General features: G+C 46.0%; 1 protein-coding gene across 11 annotated transcripts in view; it reads right to left on the reverse strand.

Annotated features, from left to right (window-relative positions):
* Positions 1-1,335: 1,335 nt before the first annotated feature.
* The window catches only part of CLASP1 (cytoplasmic linker associated protein 1), a 302,429-nt gene continuing 279,719 nt past the window's right edge, over positions 1,336-24,045 (reverse strand). For all 11 annotated transcript variants that reach the window (XM_055380544.2, XM_055380547.2, XM_055380541.2 and 8 more), the window contains 3 exons: positions 12,050-12,256; positions 10,582-10,698; positions 1,336-4,504 (listed from right to left, as the gene is read on the reverse strand). In XM_055380544.2, the coding sequence (XP_055236519.1) occupies positions 4,418-4,504; positions 10,582-10,698; positions 12,050-12,256 (411 nt within the window). In that variant the 3' untranslated portion in view covers positions 1,336-4,417. The remainder of the gene's footprint in view (positions 4,505-10,581; positions 10,699-12,049; positions 12,257-24,045) is intronic.

Genomic DNA, 24,045 nt, shown 5'->3' on the forward strand with positions numbered 1-24,045 from the left:
AACAACTTTTTAGTAAAAAGTAAAGCTTCAAAATGTGGTCTATCCATACAATAGAATATTATTCAGCCTTAGGAAAGAAATTAAAAATGTGAAAAGATGCAGGTGAACATGTTTATAAATTTAAAAAAGAAATTCTGATACATACATGGATGAACCTTGACATATTAAGCAAAATAAGCCAGTCACAGAAAGCCGAATACTGTATGATCCACTTATGCGAGATGCCCGGAATAGTCAAATTCAGAGAGAGGGAAAGTAGAATGCTGGTTGCCAGGGGGCTTGCGGGAGGCAGGAATGGGGAAGTTATGCTTAATGGGGACAGGGTTTGTTTTACTAGTTGAGAGCCCTAGAGAGGGATTCCAGAACACCATGATGGTGATGGTTACACAACGACCTGAATATATTTACCACCACTCAACAGCACACTTACAAATGGTTAAGATGGTAAATCTCGTGTTACGTGTATTTTGCCACAATTTTAAGACTTGAAGGGAAAAAGGGCTTCAAAGCAGCGGCTGTGGAGCCTGTGATGTGCATTTGCTCCCAGAGGCTCTGCTCTTGCCCTGCCTAGCCTGCTCCAGTCCCCAGTGACCAGCAGAGAAGAACCGCAGGCATGCAGGGGAGCCCGGCTGCTCTCAGTGGCTCTCCAGCTCATCTCAGGATTCGAGGCTGAGGCTTTCTCCTGCTTCTACCTTTCCGGGGAGCTACTGTTCTCACTGATCAGTTGAGGAAATGGAGCCGATGAGGGAGGCCCCTGCTCACATGGCCTCCAGGAGCGTGGGTGGGATTCTAGCCCATGCGTCTCACCTCCCACCTTGTCACTGCACACACGGCACAGCAACCAGCTCCCAGGCGACTCCATCAGATGTGATATTTCCCCAGATTGACCTTTTTTAAAAAATGTATATTAATATATATATTTTTCAGATGGAGTATCACTCTGTCACCCAGGCTGGAGTGCAGTGGCATGATCTCGGCTCATTGTAGCCTCTGCCTCCTGGGCTCAAGCGATTCTCCCACCTCAGCTTGCTGGGTAGCTGGAATTACAGGCACACCACCACACCCAGCTAATTTTTGTATTTTTAGTAGAGACGGGGTTTTGCCATGTCGCCCAGGCTGGTCTTAAACTCCTGAGCTCAAGTAATCCGCCCGCCTCGGCCTCCCAGAATGCTAGGATTACATGGGTTGACCTCTTGATGTCACGAGGGGAAAGAGCTCTTCTGATATATGATTCCTCCTGAATCCTTTATCGAAATGGCTGTGTTCTGATCACATGGGGAGGGGATCAGCTATCTGCAGGGCATGGTGGTGGTAAAGACATCATCAAGCAGAACATTGAATTAAGTCTCATTTATTCTAGGGCAAACTCAAAAGGGTTTTTTTTTTTGTTTTCTTTTTTAGCAAATCCTAGCACATTATTAACAAAAAAAATCTGTACATTTGCCATGATACACTTGAAAGTGAAACAAATCAGATATAAATACAGATATGGATGTAACATGAAAAAGCCCCCCCAAAAAAGCCCAAAAAAACAAAAAAAACCCACCCAACTTGGGGGTGTGGGGACCATGCGTGTGAACACAGTGCCAACAAAACTATTTTGGTGGCTGATATTTTTTCAGAGCATTTCTTTATTTCCAAACATTATTGTTAGCAAAGTCCTGGTGGGATTCTACAAAGTTCTTATTTGCTGTCCTTTAAAGTGTAACATTATGCTTGATAAATAAAGGGTGGCAGGGAAAGAAAAAGACTGATGAGACAAAGTCAGTTGCATTACCTGCACAGGGTGGTAAGCTAGTGAGGCGCATAGAAAAGGCAGGCCCGTGGCATCGCCGCAGGTCCGGGAAGCACACACAGTGTACTTGAAGGAAGCTGCGTGCCCCGAGGACTGGCTGCACCCTGCCCAGACCCTGGCTGCAGGGGAGGCAGCAGCTTGGAGGAAGCAGGGAGTCAGCCCGCCCAGCCCCGCAGTGGAGCAGCAGGGGTCTTGGGCCCTGGCCAGTCAGGTAGACAGGGAGGCAGAGACAGGCTTAGGTGCTCTGCTCTTTCGTGTTCTGTTTTTCATTGGAACAGGGGCCCTGCAGGGAGGCGGCGGCAAGGCAAGGCAGCTGCAGCTGTCAGGGTCTAGGGGGCGACGGTGGGCTCGGCGCCCTCCCAGTGAGGTGGTGGCGGCATGCGAGTCTCCTCGGCGCGGCGGCAGCAGTTTTCAGATTGAGGCCAAGAGACCTGTGATGTGATTGTATCTCTGTCTAAGTCAGGAGACTGAAGACTGGGCGAGTGACATTCAAGGCTAGCCCTTTGTGAGTACTATGAGGACGTCCAGCAATGTTCGAGATACTTTCTAAGTACACTGGGGACTGGGGGACCTTCTGGGAGTCAAAGAGCTCAAGGAGAAAGGTCTTTCTAACTGCATTAGGAATAAAGAAACTCAAGGATAACCTAGCCTGACACACATTCCTGCAACAGAGGGGTCAACAAGAGACTCCCTAATTCACTTGTAGAGTGTAAAAAAGAAATACCATTAATGACATATTAATAAACAAACAGTACTTATCAACAAAAGACCTGGTCCTGCTATATTCTGAGCCAAAGCTAGTCAGTAATACCCAACCCCTTGAAATGCATCCCTCAAGTTCCCTAAACAGCAGCAGCGAGGTACCACATGTGTGTAGGGTGCACGCACAAACACACACACCACACACACACACACACACACACACACACACACACGTCAGCACCCTGGCTTTACTGTTCCTATGCACTATGGGGCCTTCATTTTCAGCGCATGTTTCCAAATCAACATCAGTCTTTCCCAGCTTCCTGCATCCAATCCAGAGGGTCAGGGCAGAGGGGTCTGTGGAAATGATGTTAAGAATCACGTGCTCTGGCACCCAGCCTCTGCTTTCAGTCCTAGCAGTTGCAGTGGGCTCTGCACTGGAATAGCAAATACGTTATTAGAATTAATCTCAAAAGAAGCATTTTCCTTATGGAAAAATCAGTTCAATTTATAGGATCTAATACAACAGTAAGAGACAATAGAAGTCCTCATGATTGCATTAAGAATTTCCATTTGGCTTAAGAATTTTACTCAGAATTTATTTAACCAGACTCCAAACCTCTAGTTACTTTTATTGGAGTAATTAGGCTCTAAAGGTGTTTTTAAAAAGGGGGCCTAGTGGTTCGTTGAGGAGGAAGAGAGACTCTAAATGTGTGTTCTTTTTAAGTGTGTTTCTAATCCTGTTTTTCTGCAATCTGCTACACCTCATAATTACTTTTTTCCTTAAACAGTGACTATTTCATCAACAGACATTCAAGGAACTACTTCAGTTTATAAAATTAAAAAAAAATTGTGATATCCAGTCTCTCTAGGCTTTTCTTGGCTCTTAATCCCACATTAAACTGAGAAGTCAGGACTAAGATGGTAAAGATGCCATTTACCAGATTAATTGAGACAATGTTAGAACTGAACGGCTTAGGCAGAACTTTGAGGGGAGGAAAGAAGTTGGTGCTCAATCTGAATCACCGTGTAGCCCAGAGATGAGGGTCTTGGCAGAACCCCCATGACAACAGTGTTCCCAAGGATCTCAGCAGTAAAGATGAAAGACTTCTTTATCTTCTGTGCTTCATGAACTGCCATCTCAGGCATCCCTAAATGATGCCATACATTTATCTTATTTTTGTGTCCAGATTTAAACTTGAAGAATTCCTTTGCATGGAAGCTCTGGGGTAGGGACCTTGTCGGTGGAGTCGATTAGGGAGGGCTGGAAGGAGACTGTCGGGGTGCACTCCCAATTCTACGCTGAAAGCCAGGGCAGTCGGCCTCCAGTCTGGATATGACAAGCAAAATTCCCAGCGTTTGTTAAAAGGCCATCTTCAGACTGTTCTTGCCAAGACTTGATTCCCATTTTTAGTAGGTCTCAGAACACAACTTAAAGATATATCACCTTTCGTGGCGTCAGCTGTGAAAGGGGCCCCACACAGACCATACGCACAAGAAAATAGGCTAAGGAGGAAGAACACAAAGTAACACCCCACCCCACCCCCAAATATGTTATTAACTGAAAAAAAAATGCTACTTTCTACCAAGTAGTGGCTAGAGCGCTCTGATTTTTAAAAACTGCACCCCACACACAGGGTTTCGCCATCTCAGCAGGCTGTACAAGACATGTTTCAGTATGGCTCTTTTCTGTTCTTATTCCTTTTGTTTTGTATGAAGACTGCAATACAGGCCTTGCTTCCTTTACATTCAATACCAGTAAGATTCTACAGAAAAGCTGGAAGGGACCAAAATACTGATTGTAATAAATATTTGTGGGCCTCCTTGTACTGACTGGGCAGCCGATGAAGGGGGTGGGGAAAGGTCTCTGAGAGGCACCACCGATTGCTTCTAGGTCTACACAAGAGACAGGTACTGCCATTAGCTGTGCGTGGAGACATCGGAGGAGGAGCTGCTGTTGCTGTTGGTGGTCTGGGCCCTCTTTATGTATAAGTTTAGTAGCTTCATCTGAAAAGAGAAGATGAAACTGAATTAGCAGGAAGAAAAGCAATCAGAAAGTAGAAAACAGCAAAAAGAATCCCAGGTGACAGTAAGAAAACAGCAAGTCCCTTAGTTCCCTTGGTTGAGGAATTCATTATAAAAACATGTTCTGAGTGCCTGCTGCCCATCCAATGCATCTGCCAGGTGCTAGGGCCACAGAGGGCGGGAGGAGGTCAGAGTCCAGAGGAGAGGGAAAAGCAGTGGGCAATGACAAAACCACCACCAGGTGTCACAGCTAGGGGGGGCCGCAGCCGCTCATGGAGGAAAGGATACGGGGGCAGGGCCATTCATCTCAAGCACGACTGCAGCCCAAAGGCTCCATGAGAGCCAGGGAAAAAGCAGGGTGAGAACCCCGCTCCACAGGGGTGAAGTGGCTGGGCCAAGGTCAGAGGGAAAATCCTCTAACCTTCACACCTTTAGCCTCTTGAGTAGCTGGGACTACGGGCATGTGACACCATGCCTGGCAGTACTTTAAATGTAAATGGATTAAACTCTTCAATCAAAAGACAGAAATGGGCAGAATGGATAAACATGTGATCCAATTATATGCTGTCTATAAGAAATTCACTTTAGATCCAAAGACATAAATGGATTGAAAATGAAAGGATATAAAAAGATATTCCATGAAACAGTAATCAAAGGGAGCAAGGCTGGCTATACTAATATCAGACAAAACAGACTTGACATCAAAAAAGCTTCTGGAGATAAGACTTCGATACTCCACTCTCAATAATGGATAAAAGAACCAGACAGATGATAAGCAAGCAAATAGAGGACTTAACCTGATAAACCAACTTGATCTAACAGATGTATATGAAACTCAACAACAGAACACACATTCTTCTCAAGGGACACATTAAGTTTCAAATTATTGAAATTTAATTTGTGATTTAACATATGGTTTATCCTATTCTCCAGGATAGACCATATATTCAATCACAAATTAAGTTTAAATAGATTTAAAAAGATACCAAAGTATCTTCTCCAACCATAATGGGATGAAATAAATCAATAATAGAAGGAAAACTAAAAAAAATCATAAATTTACAAAAACTGAGTTAACATATTCTTAAACAACCAATGAGTAAAGAAGAGATCATAAGGTAAACTAGAAGACATATTAAAAAAAAAGAATTTTTTTTTTTTTTGAGACAGGGTCTCACTCGGAGGCCCAGGCTGGAGTGCAGTGGCACCACCTCAGCTCACTGCAGCCTTGACCTTCCAGGATCAGGTGATCCTCCCACCTTAGCTTCCTGACTAGCTGGGACCAGAGGTGCACACCACCATGCCCAGCTAATTTTTGTATTTTGTATGATGGGGCTTTGCCATGTTGACCAGGCTGGTCTTGAACTCGTGGGCTCAAGCGATCCTCCTGCCTCAGCCTCCCAAAGTGCTGGGATTACTAGCATGAGCCACCACCCCTAGCCTTAGAAAACATCTTGAGACAAATGAAAATGAAAAGACAATTTTTGGGGATGCAGCAAAAGCAGCGCTGGAGAGGGAAATTTAGAGTTATAAATGCTTACATTAAAAAAGAAAGCTCTCTAATCAACAACCTAAACTTTTATCTTAAGGAACTAGAAAAAAGAACTACATCTAAAGCTAGCAGGAGAAAACAATAAAGATTAGAGCAGAGATAAACAAAATAGAGAACAGAAAAATAGAGAAAATTGGCTGGGCATGGTCACGCCTATAATCTCAGCACTGTAGGAGGCTGAGGTGGGAGAATCGTTTGAAACCAGTTCAAGACCAGACTGGCAACATAGCGAGACCCTATCTCTACAAAAAATTTAAAAATTAGCTGGGATTATGTGTGCCTGTAATCCCAGCTACTTGGGGAGGGGCTGAGATGGGAGGATGGCTTGAGTCCAGGAGGTCAAGGGTGCCAGTGAGTCATGATTGTGCCACCGCACTCCAGCCTGAGTGACCAAAAATTAATTAATTAATTTATGTATGCACAGACATGGTCTTGCTGTTGCCCAGGCTGGTTTGGAGCTTCTGGCCTCAAGTGACCCTGCCAAAGTGCTACAATTACAGGCGTGAGCCACCCACTCCTGGCCCAGTCAAATAATTTTCAACAAGCATGCCAAGACCGTTCAATAGGGAAAGGATCATCTTTTTAACAGATAAGAAATCGCCATCAGGTTATTTATTTTCAACAAATGAGATACCCATCCTCATCTCATAGAGGATGGCTATTAGAAATAATGAGAAATAAATTAGAAAAGTGAAAAATAAAAACAGAAAATAACAAGTGTTGGTGAGGATGTGGGGAAATTAGAACCCTTGTGCACTGTTGGTCAGAACGTAAAATGGTGCAATCTCTGTGGAAAACAGCAGGGAGGTTCCTTGAAACATTAAGGACGTGAACAGGTGCACCAGTGTTCATAGCAGCATTATTCACAAGAGCCAGAAGGTGGAAGCAACCCAGGGTCTATCAACAGATGAGCAGATAAACAAACCATGCAATCTACACACAATGGACATTCAGTCTTGAAAAGGAAGGAAATTCTGACAAATGCTGCAACATGGATAAGCCCTGAGGACATTATGCTAAGTGAAATAAGCCAGCCACAAAGGACACATACGATGTAATTCCACTTATATGAGACACCTGGGGTAGTCAAATTCATGGAGACAGAAAGTAGAAAGGTGGATGCCAGGGGTTGGGAAAGAAGGAAATAGGAAATTATTGTTTAATGGGTGCAAAGGTTCAGTTTTGCAAAATGAAAAAAGTTTCGAAGATGGATGGTAGTGATGGTTATACAACAATATGAACCACACACTTAAAAATAGTTACAATGGGTCGGATGAGGTGGCTCACACCTGTAATCCCAGGATTTTGGGAGGTGGGTGGATCACCTGAGGTCAAGAGTTCGAGACCAGCCTGACCAACATGGTGAAACCCCGTCTCAACTAAAAATACAAAAACTAGCTGGGCATGGTGGCAGGCACCTATAATCCCAGCTACTCAGGAGGCTGAAGCAGGACAATCGTTTGAACCTGGGAGGCGGAGGTTGCAGTGAGCCAAGATCACGTCACCGCACTCCAGCCTGGGTGACAGAGTGAGACTCTATCTCAAAAAAAAAAAAGTTACAATGGTAAATTTTATTATACCACAATAAAAAGATTGGAGGGGGGGAAAAAGAAAAGAATGCTTGTTCAAGGTCATAAAACTCGTAAGTGGGGAACAGAGACCAGAAGGCAAGCTGACCCCAAAGCTAGTGTTGCTGCCCTAGCAACACGGCATCTCTCCAAATGTACTACAGAGGTTCCTTCCCTTCATCAGACCTCTTCGTACAGAAGGTATCTCTTCCTGGTATCACTTATTTTTTTTCTTAAAAAAAACCTTTTTTTTGAGACAGAGGTTCGCTCTGTCACCCAGGCTGGAGTGCAGTGGTGCGTTCTTGGCTCACTGCAACCTCCACCTCCCAGGTTCAAGCGATTCTCCTGCCTCAGCCTCCTGAGTAGCTGGGATTACAGACATGTGCCACCACACCCAGCTAATTTTGTATTTTTAGTAGAGATGGGGTTTCACCATGTTGGTGAGGCTGGTCTTGAACTCCTGACCTCAGATGATCCGCCTGCCTCGGCCTCCCAAAGTGCTGGGATTACAGGTGTGAGCCGTGCCCAGCCTTCATTTATTAACTTCATTTAAGCAAAAGGAGAGGGTGTTCCCATAGGCCTGTAACACTGGAACACAGGGAGCCATGACTTGATTCTCTTTGTTTCTAGTCAAGGAAATTGAGACAGACTTAGCACCAGGTTCTGCCTGCCAGCTACCATCTGGTTGAGGAAGGGAGGGAGTTTGTATTAGGAGATGTGTACCTGAGTCTACAAAGTTCATATGAACATACCAGAGCTATTACATGAAAAAAAATTTAGGCCAGACATGGTGGCTCACACCTGCAATCCCAGCACTTTGGGAAGCCAAGGCAAGAGGATCACCTGAGGTCAGGAGTTCGAGACCAGCCTGGCCAACCAGGCAAAACCCCGTGTCGACTAAAAATACAAAAACTTAACCAGGCGTGGTGGCGCACGCCTGTAATCCCAGCTACTCGGGAGGCTGAGGCAGGAGAATCGCTTGAACCTGGGAGACAGAGGTTGTCTGTGCCACTGCACTCCAGCCTGGGTGACAGAGCGAGGCTCCATATAAAAATAATAATAATAAAAAACTTAATAGCTGGATGAACTGGGCTACGAAAGCAGAAAGATGTGAAGGCCAGTCTCTCCAAACCCCTGAGGAACTAAGGTTGTAACTGGGGGAGGGAAGGCGCTGGCTCCCGGTCAGGAATGTGGGTTCTGGACCCAAAGCTTCACCAAGAGTGGCAGCAGCGGGTCAATTGCCAAATGGGGAGGAGAAAACACCTGGATTTTCTGTCCCTTATCCAAAGGGTCAAATGAGTTGATGGGACAACTCTCTTACTCAGGAAAAGTAAAAAGTGCCAGACAAAACCAAGGTGTGACTCATGTTATTTTTGGACGAATTTTCCATTTTATAAATGTAATTCCCTTTGTGAATTGTATCATCGAAGGTCCTCCTGGTCAGCAGGAATCACCTACAAATCCCTGATGGAGGTAGGAGAGCTGGGGGGACTTTTGCTCTGTATCTTTCGGATAATTAGGAAGGGGATCTGATGAGGAGCCTGTGCAGCAGTAGGGCGAGGAGAAGGAACTGGAGAACAGAATAAGGTCACCCCCAAACCATGCACTGCACACCTGCCTCATACACCTCTTCCAGCCTATCTGCTGATTCCTGTTTACAAAAAGAGGACAGTGTCTCCTCTGGACCACCGGTTCTCAACCAGGGGTGATTCTGCCCCCCAGAGGGCATCTGGCCAGGTGTGAGACAGCAGTGATGGGTGCTATTGGCACATGTCGGTATAGACGGTGGTGGTCAGAGATGCTGCTTAAACTTCCTACCACACACAGGGCAGCCCACCTCAACAAGGTGGCCCAGAGTGTCAACAGAGCCAAGGTGGAGAAACCCTGCTCTGAACACCCTAGCCAGAGCTTTGCTTCCCCAGAACTCTGGAGAAACAAGGCTCTGGCTGTTAATGCTCACCAGCTGTATCAAAGCAACAGCTCAATCTGAAAATGATGAAATGGGCCCCACTTGCCAATTCCTCCTCTCATAAGAGCAGGCGCTTCTGGTTTCATGTCTTCCACTGGCTTCGTCTGATAGAGTGGTTTGTATAAAAAGGTGGGGATTTTAAACTCCACAGAGATGTGCTTTCTCCACAGGCAGGTCCTGAGGCCCCAGGCCCAGCTGGCCTCCTCTCTGGGAACCAAGGCCTCACCCCTTCACCATGCCTCTCCTGCCACAGCATAAGGCCGGGTTTTTAATCTGCTCTCACCAGCCTAGCATGTCACGTTTGAGTTTGTTGTTGTTGTTGTTTTAATTAAAACCAATAAGCAGTCTAGCCACTCTCATTTTCAGTGACATCCAATTTGGTCCATTTTCTTCCCCTGATTCCAGATACCCTTAAAGGAACATTAGAGGCAGCAGTGTGAGTAAGAAGTCTGCCTCCTGGAGTCAGGTCTGTGCCCTGGGGCACGTTAAGGGAGATGACCATGCCCACAGGGATGTTGCCGTAAACATGAGTCAATGCATGCAAAGTCCGTAGGGCTGCCCTGCAGGCTCAAGGTGAGAGCCAGCTGTTGCCACTACTGATGCCCATGAGGGACTCAGCTCTGATTCAGCAACTGCTAAGCAAGCAGGTAAATTTCTTTAGTGTTTCCATGAAAAATCGGATGGTTTCTAATTAAAGTTGTTTTTCTTTTGGAAATAAACCAGCAGCTCAAAATCAGCATTTCATAAACAGGAGTTAAGGCAGACTATGTTGTGTAATGTTAGTCTTACCTTAAACTGATTTCACTGTATAGTTCATTTTTATATTTAGAAAAATCCTCTTGGAGAAATAAGGCCCAGCTAAAACACAATGAACAAAACCTGTCTGGAATCCAGAGCTGCAGTCAAATGGATTTATGACAAGCTGGCAGAGCCCAGGTGTGCGTATCAGCCCAGGTAACACTATACATACCTTGCTCCCTGTGAGCTGTGCAAGGTGAGGTTTCAGGTCTTCTCCGATTACGGAATAAATTGCCACTAAGCAAAACACGCTGGCCTTACGCACACTACTTTCGGTGTTGTCATAACCCTAGAGAGCCAGAAGGGAACACGAAAAGGAAACCAGATCAAAGATTCATTCCATAGCCAACATCTCATCAACGTTTCCACAAATGCCCTCAGAGTTCAACCTTGGACTTGTCAGTAACAACCAGGATAGACCTCAGCCCCGCAATGGAATCCAGACAGCTTTCACCCCAAAGTGGTCACAACTTAGCATCAAGAGAAACTTGGTTTCTGGGGTGCAGAAGCAGGAGGGTGGAGAGTCCCAGACTGGTCTCTGCGTCTGCACAGGTATCACCGTGTAACAAGCTGCCACCCAAGAAACATTGTAGAGGAGAGAGAATGAGAAAAGGAAATGAAAGGGAAAGAGAACTTGCTTTATTCCCATTTCTCCCAAAGGTAAACCAAATTTCCTTGTGAAAATGCCTTTAAAGAAATGAGAACATCATCACTTGCTCTTGTGAGCAAAACCCCTCTACCCTCCAGTGATTGCTGGGGAACGTCTGGTCCCACAGCCTGATGTCCGTGTCCCTTTGCAGCTGGGCCTCCATCTATCTGTCGGCCTCATCCTGGCCCACACCCAGCTGGGGCTACCTGCTGCTGTTCTCCAAACAGCCTGGGACTCTTCAGTCTCTGTGCCTTTCCCTTTGTTTGGAATAATCTAGTCCTCAACAATTAAGTGTTTAGTCCCCAAGCCAAGTGCCCAGCAAACAGCAGCATTGATTAAATGTGATGCTAACTCCTCTCTACCTTTCCCCAGTGAAACTCCCTCGTCAAGGGCCAACTTGAAACCACCTCTTCTATGAACCCTCTCTCCCCAACCCCAACCTGGAAACCCCTTCTCTACTGTCATGTAGCCCATGGTGACACCTGTCATTGTCTGTGTGGCTGCAGAGTAGGCTGAAAATCCTCTGAGGCAGTCCACACAGTGGAACGCAGCTGCTTTATGCCAGTCTGTCTCACTTACTGTCTCATGCTTAGAAGAGTTTCAGTAAGTATTTGTGTGCTGCATGAGACCAAGGACCATTGTTTGATTTACACTCCATGGTCCACCTCGCCCAGGGCTGGGGCTACAGCAGGTGTGCAATAAGGGTTTGTTGAAAGAATGGACAAAAAAATGATCAAAGTATGTTTATAGTAAACAGAAAGTTCATTCTGTGAGCTGCCAGGAAAGCATTCTTAGTGCATTCAGGAGAGGGGGTGAGCTGGAAGCCGACAGAGGAGGCTGTGAAGTGTCCCTGCCACATGGCCTCACAGGTCCTGCCTGGTTTTTCCTACCCGTCCCTGCCAGTGAAGGAGGAGCACAAAGCCCTTACATTACTTCAAGTTAGGCAGCCCCACACAGGCCGGGGGCAGCCCCCACCAACACGAGGGCCTACCTGCAGCAAGCCTGGGATGATGTCGACGAGGAGCTGCAGCAATGACTCCTTTGCGATCCTCTCGACGACTTTGGTCTGCATCTTGATGGCAGCAAGGTTGATGGGGTAGTCGGCCGTCTGGATGATGGGGCAGAGCACCTTGATGCACTGCTCCGGGTGGATGGAACTGGCCAGTGTGGACGCAGCCTCCTCAGCCGCTCTCACCACCTGAAACACCCAGTTCCCCCAAAGAGTGAGCTCCACATGCCACATGAAGCGAAAGACCAAACATCACTTTTGATTTCAGAGGCCAAAGGACAATGACCTCAATGTCAGATGGCAGCCATTGCTTCGCCTGGCTCAACTGTTAAACACAGAGTGGTCTGCAGGGTGATTTTAAAGGGGAGTGTGGGCCACGGAAAGGCAGGTCTAGGGGATTCTGGGAAAAACCTTGGAAAAGTGGTACTCGGCCGGGCGCGGTGGCTCACACCTGTAATCCCAGAACTTTGGGAGGCCGAGGTGGGCGGATCACGAGGTCAGGAGATCGAGACCATCCTGGCTACCACGGTGAGAACCCATCTCTACTAAAAATACAAAAAATTAGCCGGACGTGTTGGTGGGCACCTGTAGTCCCAGCTACTCGGGAGGCTGAGGCAGGAGAATGGCGTAAACCTGGGAGGCGGAGCTTGCAGTGAGCCAAGATCGCGCCACTGCACTCCAGCCTGGGTGACAGTGCGAGACTCTGTCTCAAAAAAAAAAAAAAAAAAGAAAAGAAAAGAAAAGTGGTACTCCAAGTGCAGCCCCCTATCAGCCCCAGCAGCACTGCTGGGAACCTGTTAGAAATGCAACTTCTCAGGCCCACCCAGACCTGCTCACTCAGAGGTGGGCCCCAACTGGAGGAGGGGGTGCTGTGTTGGTAAGCACCAGGTGATTTCTAGACACACTAAAATTGGAGAACCTCCGCCCTAGAAGACTAGGACCTGAATACAGAAATGCTTCCCAATGGCTTGTGGGACACCTACAACTGGAGCATCTGCAAAGAAGCCTGGAGGAAATCAGAGTGACTTCAATGCTGGCACTTCCTGGAAGAGGCCCACCTGCCAGGCAGTTGAGGCAGTTGGGAAGGCACAGAGAGAAGCCCCTGAAAGGGTTTTCCTGAGGAGTCTCTTCTGGAAAGTTGCTTTTCTAGGACTCTGTGCTCACGATGACCCCTTTGCCTTCCATTTTTCGGGAGGTACATGAAATGGCCATCTCATGGTCAAAGGAGCAGCCTCTGACCTCTGGAGGGCCACAAGACCCTTTTGTAATAAAGATGGAAGCAAAATGCAAAACTCAGTGAGCAAGAAAGAGGACAGCAGAAGGCCTGGTGGAAAGAGCCTCGGCCTTGGGCTCAGGGAGCAGGTCCCAGTCATGCTAGTCCCAAATGCTAAAACTCCATGTCCTCATCTGTAAAACAGGGACGTCACAGAGATAAATGGTGAGCAGTACTCAAGATATAGTCAGTAAAGGATGCTTACTACTACCAATGGCACAGAGTACACATTATATAAATGACAGATAAAGACAGGCACCAGGCTATACGCACATGGATTTTCTTACAAAGTACAACAGAACTCGAATACTTTTTGCCTACTGCCAGCCCTGACTGGGCTAGTCATTCCATCCAGATTCCTTTTTGCATTATGTTCTGTTACTCAAAATAACTCAGCTCTAACTTCATACAACAAAAAGGTGAAGACTACCAGCCCACAGCTTCAGTCATCCCAGCCCTTGTGAGTGAAGCAAGACAGGCCCATGGAAACAGCATATGGATCATCTGGAAAGCTGCTTCTAGTTATGGGCATGAAGGGGGTGAAGAAGTCTGTACAAGTGAGGGAGCGTGGGAAACGGACAGGAGGCCCACAGAGAGGCCACCTGAGCTGTGTAGCAGACAGGCCCAGTGCTGGGCTCAGAGGCCATATAAACTGCTTGGGGTCACTTTGGGGCCCTCACTCAGGCTCTCCTGGGGCTCTGGGAAGAGACTGTGGCTCCAGAAGACGCTCGGCTTCACCTTCAGCCCAGGGCTACACTGTCCCATGAACAGGGCTCACTTCAGGGAGTGTGCATGAATCCATGTGTCAGCTCTGCTCTGTGGAATGGTAAAGGGAAATTTTTCCAACACTAGACAGCTGAGTTCATCTCATTAACAATGGACACGTTTGGGGCCAGCCGTGCTGCTGTTAGTGGGTTTTTCACTATGAAGCCCCATATGAGCTTTGGCTACTCACACCCACTACCTGGCACTTATCACTACAAAACACCTGGAAGAAAGTGCATCAAGGGTTAACACTCTTTCTCTCAGGGCGGTAAGATAATGGATAACTTTGTTTTCCTCTTCATACTTTTTAGATACAAAAATTGCAATGAACATTAGGCTGGTGCAAAATTAGTTGCAGTTTTTACCATTACAATATAACCTTTGTAGCAAGGAAAATGTATTCCAGAAAATCTACTTGAACTGTCTGAGGCCAGGGAAAGCTGGCAGCCCAGCCCTGGCTCAGGGTGGAAGGTGGCAGGGCAGTGCACTTGAGGAGCAGGCCGCACCTCATTCGTCTTCCTGAAGGGAACCCCACCCCAGCATACGGGAGGTGCTCCGTGGTGCAGCCAGCACCATCATCATGACTGTTCCTGCTGACCTCCCACTCTCCATAAAGCCCTTCTGCTGAACTACAAAACTCACTGTCCCTCAGATGTGGCTGACATACACGTCCCAGCCCCTGCCCAGGCCTCCCTATCAGACCAGTGACACTTTTCCCCCAACTTCTGTTCCTCTGTGACATTCACATGGCACCATATGTAGACGGCTTTGTATTTCTGGTGGCATTTCCATGTGTGTTTCTTCTTATCAAACATCCAGGAACTGAAACATTTCTGTTGTACCTAAGTACCCACTAAGCTGGGCATTTACCAGGAGCTTAGTACTTACTGAGGGACTGAGAATTCATTCTCCTAGCTGTCTGAGAATATGTCCCACTTAAAGAAGCCCTACCTCCCTCAAGTCTTTCTTGTTGGAGGTCTTTTGTACTTTCCCTGGGAGGACCCGCTAACTCCTTGCAGCCCTGAGTAAAGGCTAGGAGTCTCATGAAATAAGATCACCACATCCATCACCACGTAGCCGGCACCCTGGAGTGAACACACTGCAGCCACCTCTGGGGCCTACACTGGGATTATGGATGAATCCCTGGTGGAGCTCCGGATCAGCATGGCTTAAGGGTAAGTACTGTGTACAGGTCAGAACACCCAAGATTCGCTTGTGCTCACTATGTATGTGAAGGTCAGGCTCAAGGACAAAGCACTGTAGAGAGGCAATTTTATTTTAAAAGTCATGTCCAACTCTCAAGCACCTCATAAGATTCTTTCCTCTCATTTGTGCTCTGTGTGTACATTTGTTCACCCAGCACTGACCAGGTGCCTCCTGTGTGTCAGAGACTGAGCTCAAAGCTCAGGCCACAGAGCTGAGAAGGACTGGGCCACCCATGCTCTGGTGGTTCAGGGCAGAGTGAGGGTAGTCTGTGCAGAGGGCCAGCATGAGGGTGTGGAGACCCAGGAAGGAGCCAGATGGCAGGCACCTGCTACCTGATGCACTTCTTGTGGGTGGCCAGGATTAGATGGGAGGAGGAAGGAGAATGGATATGTGCAGAAGGCTTCTTTGGTGTTCTGCGGGCCTTCCTCCAGCTCAAGGGCCCTCGGCCATGCACAGCCAGCCTACCTTGCCCCTGCCTCGTCCAGGCACCTCAGTGAGCAGGCCTTCCCCTTGCCAGCCAAAGTGTTAGACTCAACATTGATGGCAATGACTCCATGCATGCCACGAATGTACAGGAAGGAGCCTATTTGAAGGAAGCCCACTGTGATTTCTTTTTCTTGCCAATTCAAACTCCTGCCAAAGGTAGCTTTTCCACACAGGTCACCTGAAAGCAGAGTACTGTTTGGACCCTGGTGTGTACGTGTGACCTTTCACTTTTTTACCCCGACAAAGGCAGCCTCCAGAGTTAGATGAGCATATTCTCAGCCTCTGAGAGTAGTACAGGAGACAAACCTTAGTTGAATCCTCTGGCAAAAAACTTCCTTGGTCTAAGCTTCCATTTTTTAATAAAAACTCCTAAAATGAGGATTTTATTTTTAATTTTTTGAGACAGAGTCTCACTCTATCATTCAGGCTGGAGTGCAATAGAGTCATCTGGGCTCACTGCAACCTCTGCTTCTGGGTTCAAGCGATTCTCATGCCTCAGCCTCCCAAGTAGCTGGGACTACAGGTGTGTGCCATCACACCCAGCTAATTTTTGTATTTTTAGTAGAGACGGGGTTTCACCATGTTGACCAGGCTGGTCTCAAACTCCTGGCCTCAAGTGATCCACCCACCTCAGCCTCCAAAGTGCTGGGATTACAGAGCCACTGCGACCAGCCTAAAATGAGGATTTTAAAGTATCTACTTTCACAGTTATCTGAATTGAGACAAGATGTAAACCAGCTTGGTATATTTTAGCTACAAAACACATGATGGCTAAGCCATACATGGAGGCTCACACCTGTAACCCCAGCTACTTGGAAGGCTATGCTGGGTGGATCACTTGAGCCCAGGAATTTGAGACCAGCCCGGGCAACATGGAGAAACCCCATCTCAAACAAAAACAAAACACAAGCTAGGTGTTGGTGGAGGAATGACACCAGAGTGGAGCTCAGCAGCAGAGGCACCACCAGAAGGCACAGCAGCTGAGCCGGGAGCTCCCAAGTTGCTGGGGATGGGGGGTGAGGGGGGCAGAGCTTTGTGATCCCGACACTCCACAGAGGGCCAGTCATCACACTGAATGTTCTAAGAATGGGTAACACTGGTAAGCCAGCTCCTTCCCTGGGGTCCAGTGCCAACATCATGATGGGTATGCCCTCTCCAATGACCTCTAAGATGCCTGAGATTCCTCAGCAAGGCCTAGCTCCTTCCTGCCTATGTGGTGCTTCCTCTCCCTGCCCCCACCCTGCCCAGCCACATCTCTATGCCCCTGGCCAAGTCATCCTGAGGACTTACTGCAACACAACTCCCAGGAAGCCTCATCATGTGTACGCTTTATTTTATCACTGCAGGTAAATATTTTGCTGAAATTGTCCCTCCCACTAGACTAAAAGTTCCTTGAAGGCAAGATCCCATCTTAGCCATCTTTCTATTCCCATGACTGGCACAATGTCCAGTATACGCCAGGTGCTCAATAAATAGCTGTTGAACTAATTTCCCCATAGCGTGTGCACGCACACACACACACACACACACACACACACAGATAGGGTCTTGCTCTGTTGCCCAGGCTGGAGTGCGATGGTGTGATCATGGCTCACTGCAGCCTCGATCTCCTGGGCTCAAGCGATCCTCCTACCTTAGCCTCCCAAGTAGGTGGGATTACAGGCACGCATAATATTTAAAGTTTTTTGTAGGGGTCTCAGTATGTGAGATAGGGTCTCGCTATGTTACCCAAACTGGTTTCAAATGATCTGCCCACCTCAGCCTCCCAAAATGCTGGGATTACAAGCATGAACCACTACACCCAGCCCAGCGTACATATTTTTAATGCTCATGACTCACAAAATCACATCTGGAGCATGCCACATTGACTTGGATTTACATTTTTCCTAAGGAGCTAGCACAGAAAACTAGGAGCACGGCAGGTTATCTACAAATGATCAACTTGGGCTGTGGAAAAATCTACTGTACCAGGCCCAGAGAGTCCCATTCCAGGTAACACACTGGAAAAGCAACAGACTAGTTCTTTGCAAAAGAGACTTCAGCTCAGGCTTTTCCAGTCACCAATTGTCTGAGGAGGACCGGCATGTTTCTTCGAAAAGCTCCGTCAGGTAACAGGTTACCTCAGACGGGGCGCTTTTCTTCCTCCTCCATTTGTGCAGGTCTCAGAGTCTGTGTATGTTTGGGAAAGCCAAGCACGTGGCTGTGTACCTATGTGGCTGAGTTACACACAGCTGAGTGGACGGTGAAAAGTGGAAGGAGACAGTCCCTCTCTTATCTAATCTGGCCCAGCAATGAAACCATGCTCAGAAACTGCTGGCTTTCTACTGCAAGAAATTACTGCCCAAGTATCATAACACACCAGCCTGAAAGCTGAGGAACTTTTAGGCCTCTGTTTTCAAACCTGGAGAAAGAAACAAAAGGTCAGAAAACACCGGATTCTGTAGCGTATCAAAGTTAGAAAGCACTGATGCACAGGAGTCAATATCTGAGGTCCCCCGGGAGGTGGGAAGCAGCTCAGTGGGTGGAAAGAACACGGCTCTGGAGACAGGATTCAAGAGTCGGCAGCATTGCTTTCCAGGCTTGACAGGAGCAAGCTAAGGCCTCCTGGTGCTCTTCGGGGTTGCAACGAGGATTAGTGAGACCAGGTAACCGATTGCCGGGTTTGTGGTAAGAACTCGCGGTTTTCCTTCTCTCATCCCCATCTCCTGCACTCTATTGCCCTTCAGGTTAAAGTGAATTATCCTACAGAGAGCTGCTGGGAAAAAAGGCTGTTTCAGATCTGCTGAGCTGAAACCCAAACCCAAGGAGCCCTTCACCTTACAAAAATCCAGGAATTCTGGATGTGGCCTGCATGAAGCATTTGGTGAAATGTATCTATTATTTTATTTTATTTTGAGACAGAGTCTTGCTCTGTTGCCCAGGCTGGAGTGCAGTGGTGCCATCTTGGTGGGTTCAAGCGATTCTCCTGCCTCAGCCTCCGAGTAGCTGGGACTGACTACAGGCGCACACCACCATGCCTAGCTAATTTTTTTGTATTTTTAGTAGAGACAAGGTTTCACCAAGTTGGCCAGGCTGGTCTCAAACTCCCGACCTCAAGTGATCTGCCCACCTCGGCCTCCCAAAGTGTTGGGATTACCGCTGTGAGCCACCGCGCCCGGATGATCGAATGCATCTAATGTGGATGAGGGCTTTGGTTCTAAAATGTCTGAAAATAAAATGTCAGAAGCCGCACATTAAGATGGGTAGTTTGAGGCCCTCTTTTTCACTGGGGTTAGAGACAGTTTCCCAAGACAGACGCTGGTTTTGGCAAGGGAGGCAGGTGTTCTCAACTTCCCTCTATATGCCAAACCCCTGGCTTTGGCAAGCTGCCTGAATCAGGGTGAACTTTAGGTTTTGCCCCTGTGTTCTATGTAACATAAGAAGCAAAGATTATAAATGTAAGCAAACAGAGAGCAAAAGTCAACATGGGCAGCAGAAACAAAGGAAGACAACACCACTTAGTACACAAGGTGGCCAGAAGTGGCAAGGATTTAGAAAGGGGTGAGGGACTATTCAAAGAGGACAGGATCAAAAAGACTTCTGGGTTATAATCTGCCTTGAAGTCATCAAAAACTATTCCAATTCTGCTAAAGACTCATTAGAAACACAGCACTCCTTCCCCTTTCAAAGTCAGTGAAGTAATAGTGTCTAGCTAAGAAAAGCATAATTTTCACATCTAGCTTTTTAAAATTGGATCATTACTCAGAATACTGGTGAATGTCTGCTTAAAGGTTTCTTCCTTTTAGCACAAAGTTTTCAAAATTTGGATTGCATGTTTTAGGTTCACAAGGTTTGATCTGGCTCTGTCACAGACACACCAGAATAACTGGTTGAGTCAAAAAAAAAAAAAAAAAAGCAAAGGTCCAGGAACAACAGTGGCTGGAATCAAAGAACTCTTCATAGCAGTGTCTTGAGCTTAGCTACTCAATCGTGTGGAAGCTAAGGAAGAGTTTAGCGCCACCTTCTGGGAAAGGCCAGAAAGACCTTAAAAAATTGGATCGACCCTGAGTTTAAGTATCCACCAGCAGACTGGGGAAAAACGACCAATGCCCCAGATTGGCACTGACATGGTCCTGGGATTTACAACGGAGCGCCAGCATGGCCCTGAACCTGGGACGAGAGTCCTCACTTAGCTAGGCTCAGTACCAGAGGGAGGGGAGAAGAAAAGTTCCAGGCTATAAGTCTGGAGACCTGAGTTTTGGCTCTGGTTCTGGCATCAACTAGCCAAGTGAGCTTGGGGTAAATTTCTTCACTTTCTATGCCTCGGTTTTCCTCATCAGTAAAACGAAAGGGAGAATCTGAATCAATTATTTTAAAAGTATTTCAGATTATAAAATCTTATCATCCAACTCTACCTGATGAGTCTTTTCCCCTGAAAAATGTGCATGCACAAAATTCCAGGAAGCTTTGAAGATCTTGAGAAGTAGTGTCTGTATGAAATGACCTCTAACAAGACAGTCATCACATCCTTGCCTGGGAAAGGAGATTCAGGGCAACACAATGGATATCTTCAAATGTGGTCAGGCTCTTTGGTGGGAGATTTATTCTGTTCTACTCTAAGGGGTAGAACTAGGGCCAACAGGGACAAATGATGAGAAGGAGTGGAAAGAGGGGCTGGGAGCCCAGAAGGTGGTGTGTCCTGCTGTCCTGGAGATGCTGCAGAGGCTGGGCTGGCCTCTCAGGAGGTGCTCAGCATCAGATGGGAAGCTGGGCAGCACGTTTAAGGCTTCTCTTTGGCATTCTAATTCCGGTATCCATCTCTAAAAACCCATGGCATTTCCTAGCCTAACGCTGACAATGTACCGGCTACCCCAGAACAAATATAGACGGATTCCAAACAAAGCAGTAGCCAAAAAATACAAGTCGTATTTTTGACTGGTGTTTTAGAGTTTACTCAATTGCATTTAATAGCTTCTTCGGTGTATTTAGAGAAATGCAGTTATATCTGCTTTATGTAGAATTTTAAAAACTTGACAACAATTCTATTCAAAATCAGTCTACTTTCTTCAATGGAAGAGTATAAAAAGGATACTATCTTCAATTTTCAACAATGTCAACCACCTTACCTCACTTGACTTTAATGCTAGCCTCTCAGCGCAGGGTATAAAACACCTGCCCCCCACCTCCCACCCAGCATACAAGTGCTTTAGATATCCAGAGTGTCTTTGACTTGTCCACAATCACAGCCCCCGAGCTGGCAAAAGCAGCATGTGAACCCAGGCCTTCAAACCCCAAACTCAAAGGTTTTGACATTAAGTTATGGCTCTTTCTGAAGCTACAAGAACTAAAGGGCAGGTGTCACATCTGGCTCCTTGAGAGTCAGTTCATCAGCGAGGCAGAACTACTCCCCTACCTGTGAATAACAGCAGGAGCAGCCGCCACCACAGCTGCCACTCAGAAATAGACACTGTGCCTGGCACTTTACAAGCCTGTGAGGTGGGCTATGTTTCTCCACTCGACACAGAGAATATGAGGGCTCACAAAATGGTAAGTCTCCTGCCGTCTTGGCTCAGCGGGGTTCAACCCAGGAGTGTCTTCCAAGCCCATGCCCCCTCCCTTGGCCACATGGCCTTGGCTCCTAGCTAGAGTTCTCTCCCTATGTGCTCCTTTTCAGCCCATCTCAGGTTCTAACTCCCTAAGGAACTCTTCCTTGACTATTCTAGCCCACTCCTAAACTCCTGGTGTATTTCATTTTGAACCACACGACTCTGCTTTAACCTCAACTAAACCATAAGGACCTTGAAGACTACAGTACACCACTACCCATCAATCATCAAACATTTATTGGAGTTTGTGCTGTTAGTATGACTGCTGGCTCAGTAACTTGGAATCGTTCGATGAAGCTAAACAGGTTTTGGGGTTTTGTCTTTTTATTAAAAAGCAAAAACCTACAAAGGAAACGGGGCTTCTGGTCATATCCCAAGGTTGGACCTAGGGAAAACTGAAAATTTAGAATTTGAGGATTTTGGTTTGCTACTCAACAGCAACCTGTATTATCTTGAGGCTGGATGAAACACAGATAATCACCTAGTCCACTTGATAGGGTAAGAGATAAGCAAAAACCAAAGTACAGAGGGGTAAAGGCATTTCTCCAGAGTTCATGCAGTATATTATTTCCCAGTGCCCACTGATACAAATGACTGCTGCCCTGAGAGGCACCTAAGGGCCATTCCTGAGCGCAGGGGGTCTGGCTGAGATGAGGTCAGCTAGTGATTCTAACTGGTATTTGATCACAGATCTTCTCTGGCACACTGGTGCTTCTCTCTGACTACGGCATTTGTCTAAAGGACTGCATGAGATACCATGCTGGCTGGGCGAATCAGAAACCAGACAAGTTCCCAGGAAGTTCTCTTTCTTTTATAAATAACTTTGATCTGATTTTGCCATTTTAATTCTTTAAAGTCATAAAATAAAAAGTTAACTAGAAATGATTTAAAAATAAAACCCCTGAAGACATACCACTGGTGGTTCTATATTTATCTAAGAATCAAACTTCCCAAAACAAGCCAAACCACTTGAAGCTGGATTCTGGTGCCTTAAACACCACGACCTTTGTGTGTGTAGCAAGAAATGTTTGGTGATCCAGCACAGTGACATGAATGATGCTAATATTTTCCTCTTTTAACAGACAAGTGTAACTGGATATTCACTAATGTGGCAAAGTTCAGAATAAGCTAAGTCTAATGATCAGAAAACCTCAATTACAGAATATCTTCAAAAAACAGTTGGGCTTCTTTCAAGTTTAAATAAAACATTTACTGTGAACTTCAACATTATGGGTACTATATGCACATCACAATGATTGGCAGCAACAAATATTCTTGCATTAAGTGTGCATACAATGATTTATAATTAGTATATCAACTATTTCCTGAGAAATGGGCACTTTTGAAATGAATAAGGATGTCTGAGAACAGTTTTATGTAGCAACATTTGTATAGCATATGACAATTTTAAAAGCATATTTCTATATCATAATATCTTTTATTCTCACAACAGAGCTGCTTATTCAGGGTTATACTGAGATGATGAAACTGGGAACAGCTGGACAACAGCAGACGCAGGACTAAAAGCCAGGTTTTGTGCCTCAAGATTTTTATCTCACACTGACCCCAGAATCTCTTTGTAGTATCAATTCTCTTATTTAATCCTCTCTTTTTAATCACCAAAGGAGAGGTTCTGTACCAGCTCTAACAAACAGATTACAAATTCTAATATAAGAAGAGTTCAAATTCATGGAGTTCTCTTGGAAACAGAAAATGGGCTCAAAATTTTAAAAGGTCACTCTCAAGGCCTTAGCCCTTTAAGGTATTTGCTAAATGCCAACTCTACTGCAAACCACGGTAACTTCATTAATGACGCACTGAAACTCAATAGCAAAATTTATTTACTAAAAAGATAAAGAAGTTAGATAATGAAAGAGACTTACTCAAATAGGGACTATGAAAACATTATGTCTAAGCTCAGAAACACCAAATTTTAAAATAAAAACTCTAAATTGGTGTCCAAATCCTTCATCTATCTTGCTTACTATAGAACATGTAAGTTAGCTTTGGATGAATGGTGTCTGAGACAGATTTGGTACTTGGCACATTTTCAATGTGTAAGAAACACATTCTGCACATATAGCTTCTTTTGAAAGAAACTGACAAAGCAGACGCTTGCTTATATGAGAAAACAAGCCATCTTATCGTCAGTCCTACCTCATCCATCTTCCCAAACAGCTTTTGCGACAAATTTCAATTTACAGAAATTGTATTTCAAGAAGCTGTCCTTCCTCGCTGCAGTCACACAGTCAGAGCCACAGTGCACATGCTGGTGTGGTAACGTCACGCTGGCAAGAGAAGGGCAGCTGGTGCCAATGTCTCTAAAAACAGCCCCATGTTAACCTGCCGAGTCTTATGCTCTTCATCTCCTGCTGAAGCCCAGTTTTTGCCTGGGAATATAAAACCAACTAGCTTCTTATTGAGAAGGAAGCTCCGAGAGAGCTAACTTTGGGATAAACAAACTTTGGAAGTATTAATAAGACAGGAAAATAGACTATGTCTTTGTATGACTAATAAAGTAAGTCTAGAAACATTTCAGATCCTTTTCAATAAATGTTTGGAGTCGTAAGAATTGAATGCAATGATGAGAAAATGGAAGGACTAGAGAACTATTACATGCCATATTAATATGCCAACAAGATGCCTACAACACAAACTTTATG

This window comes from Gorilla gorilla, chromosome 11 (assembly GCF_029281585.2).
Source record: "Gorilla gorilla gorilla isolate KB3781 chromosome 11, NHGRI_mGorGor1-v2.1_pri, whole genome shotgun sequence".
NCBI classification, from domain to species: domain Eukaryota; kingdom Metazoa; phylum Chordata; class Mammalia; order Primates; family Hominidae; genus Gorilla; species Gorilla gorilla.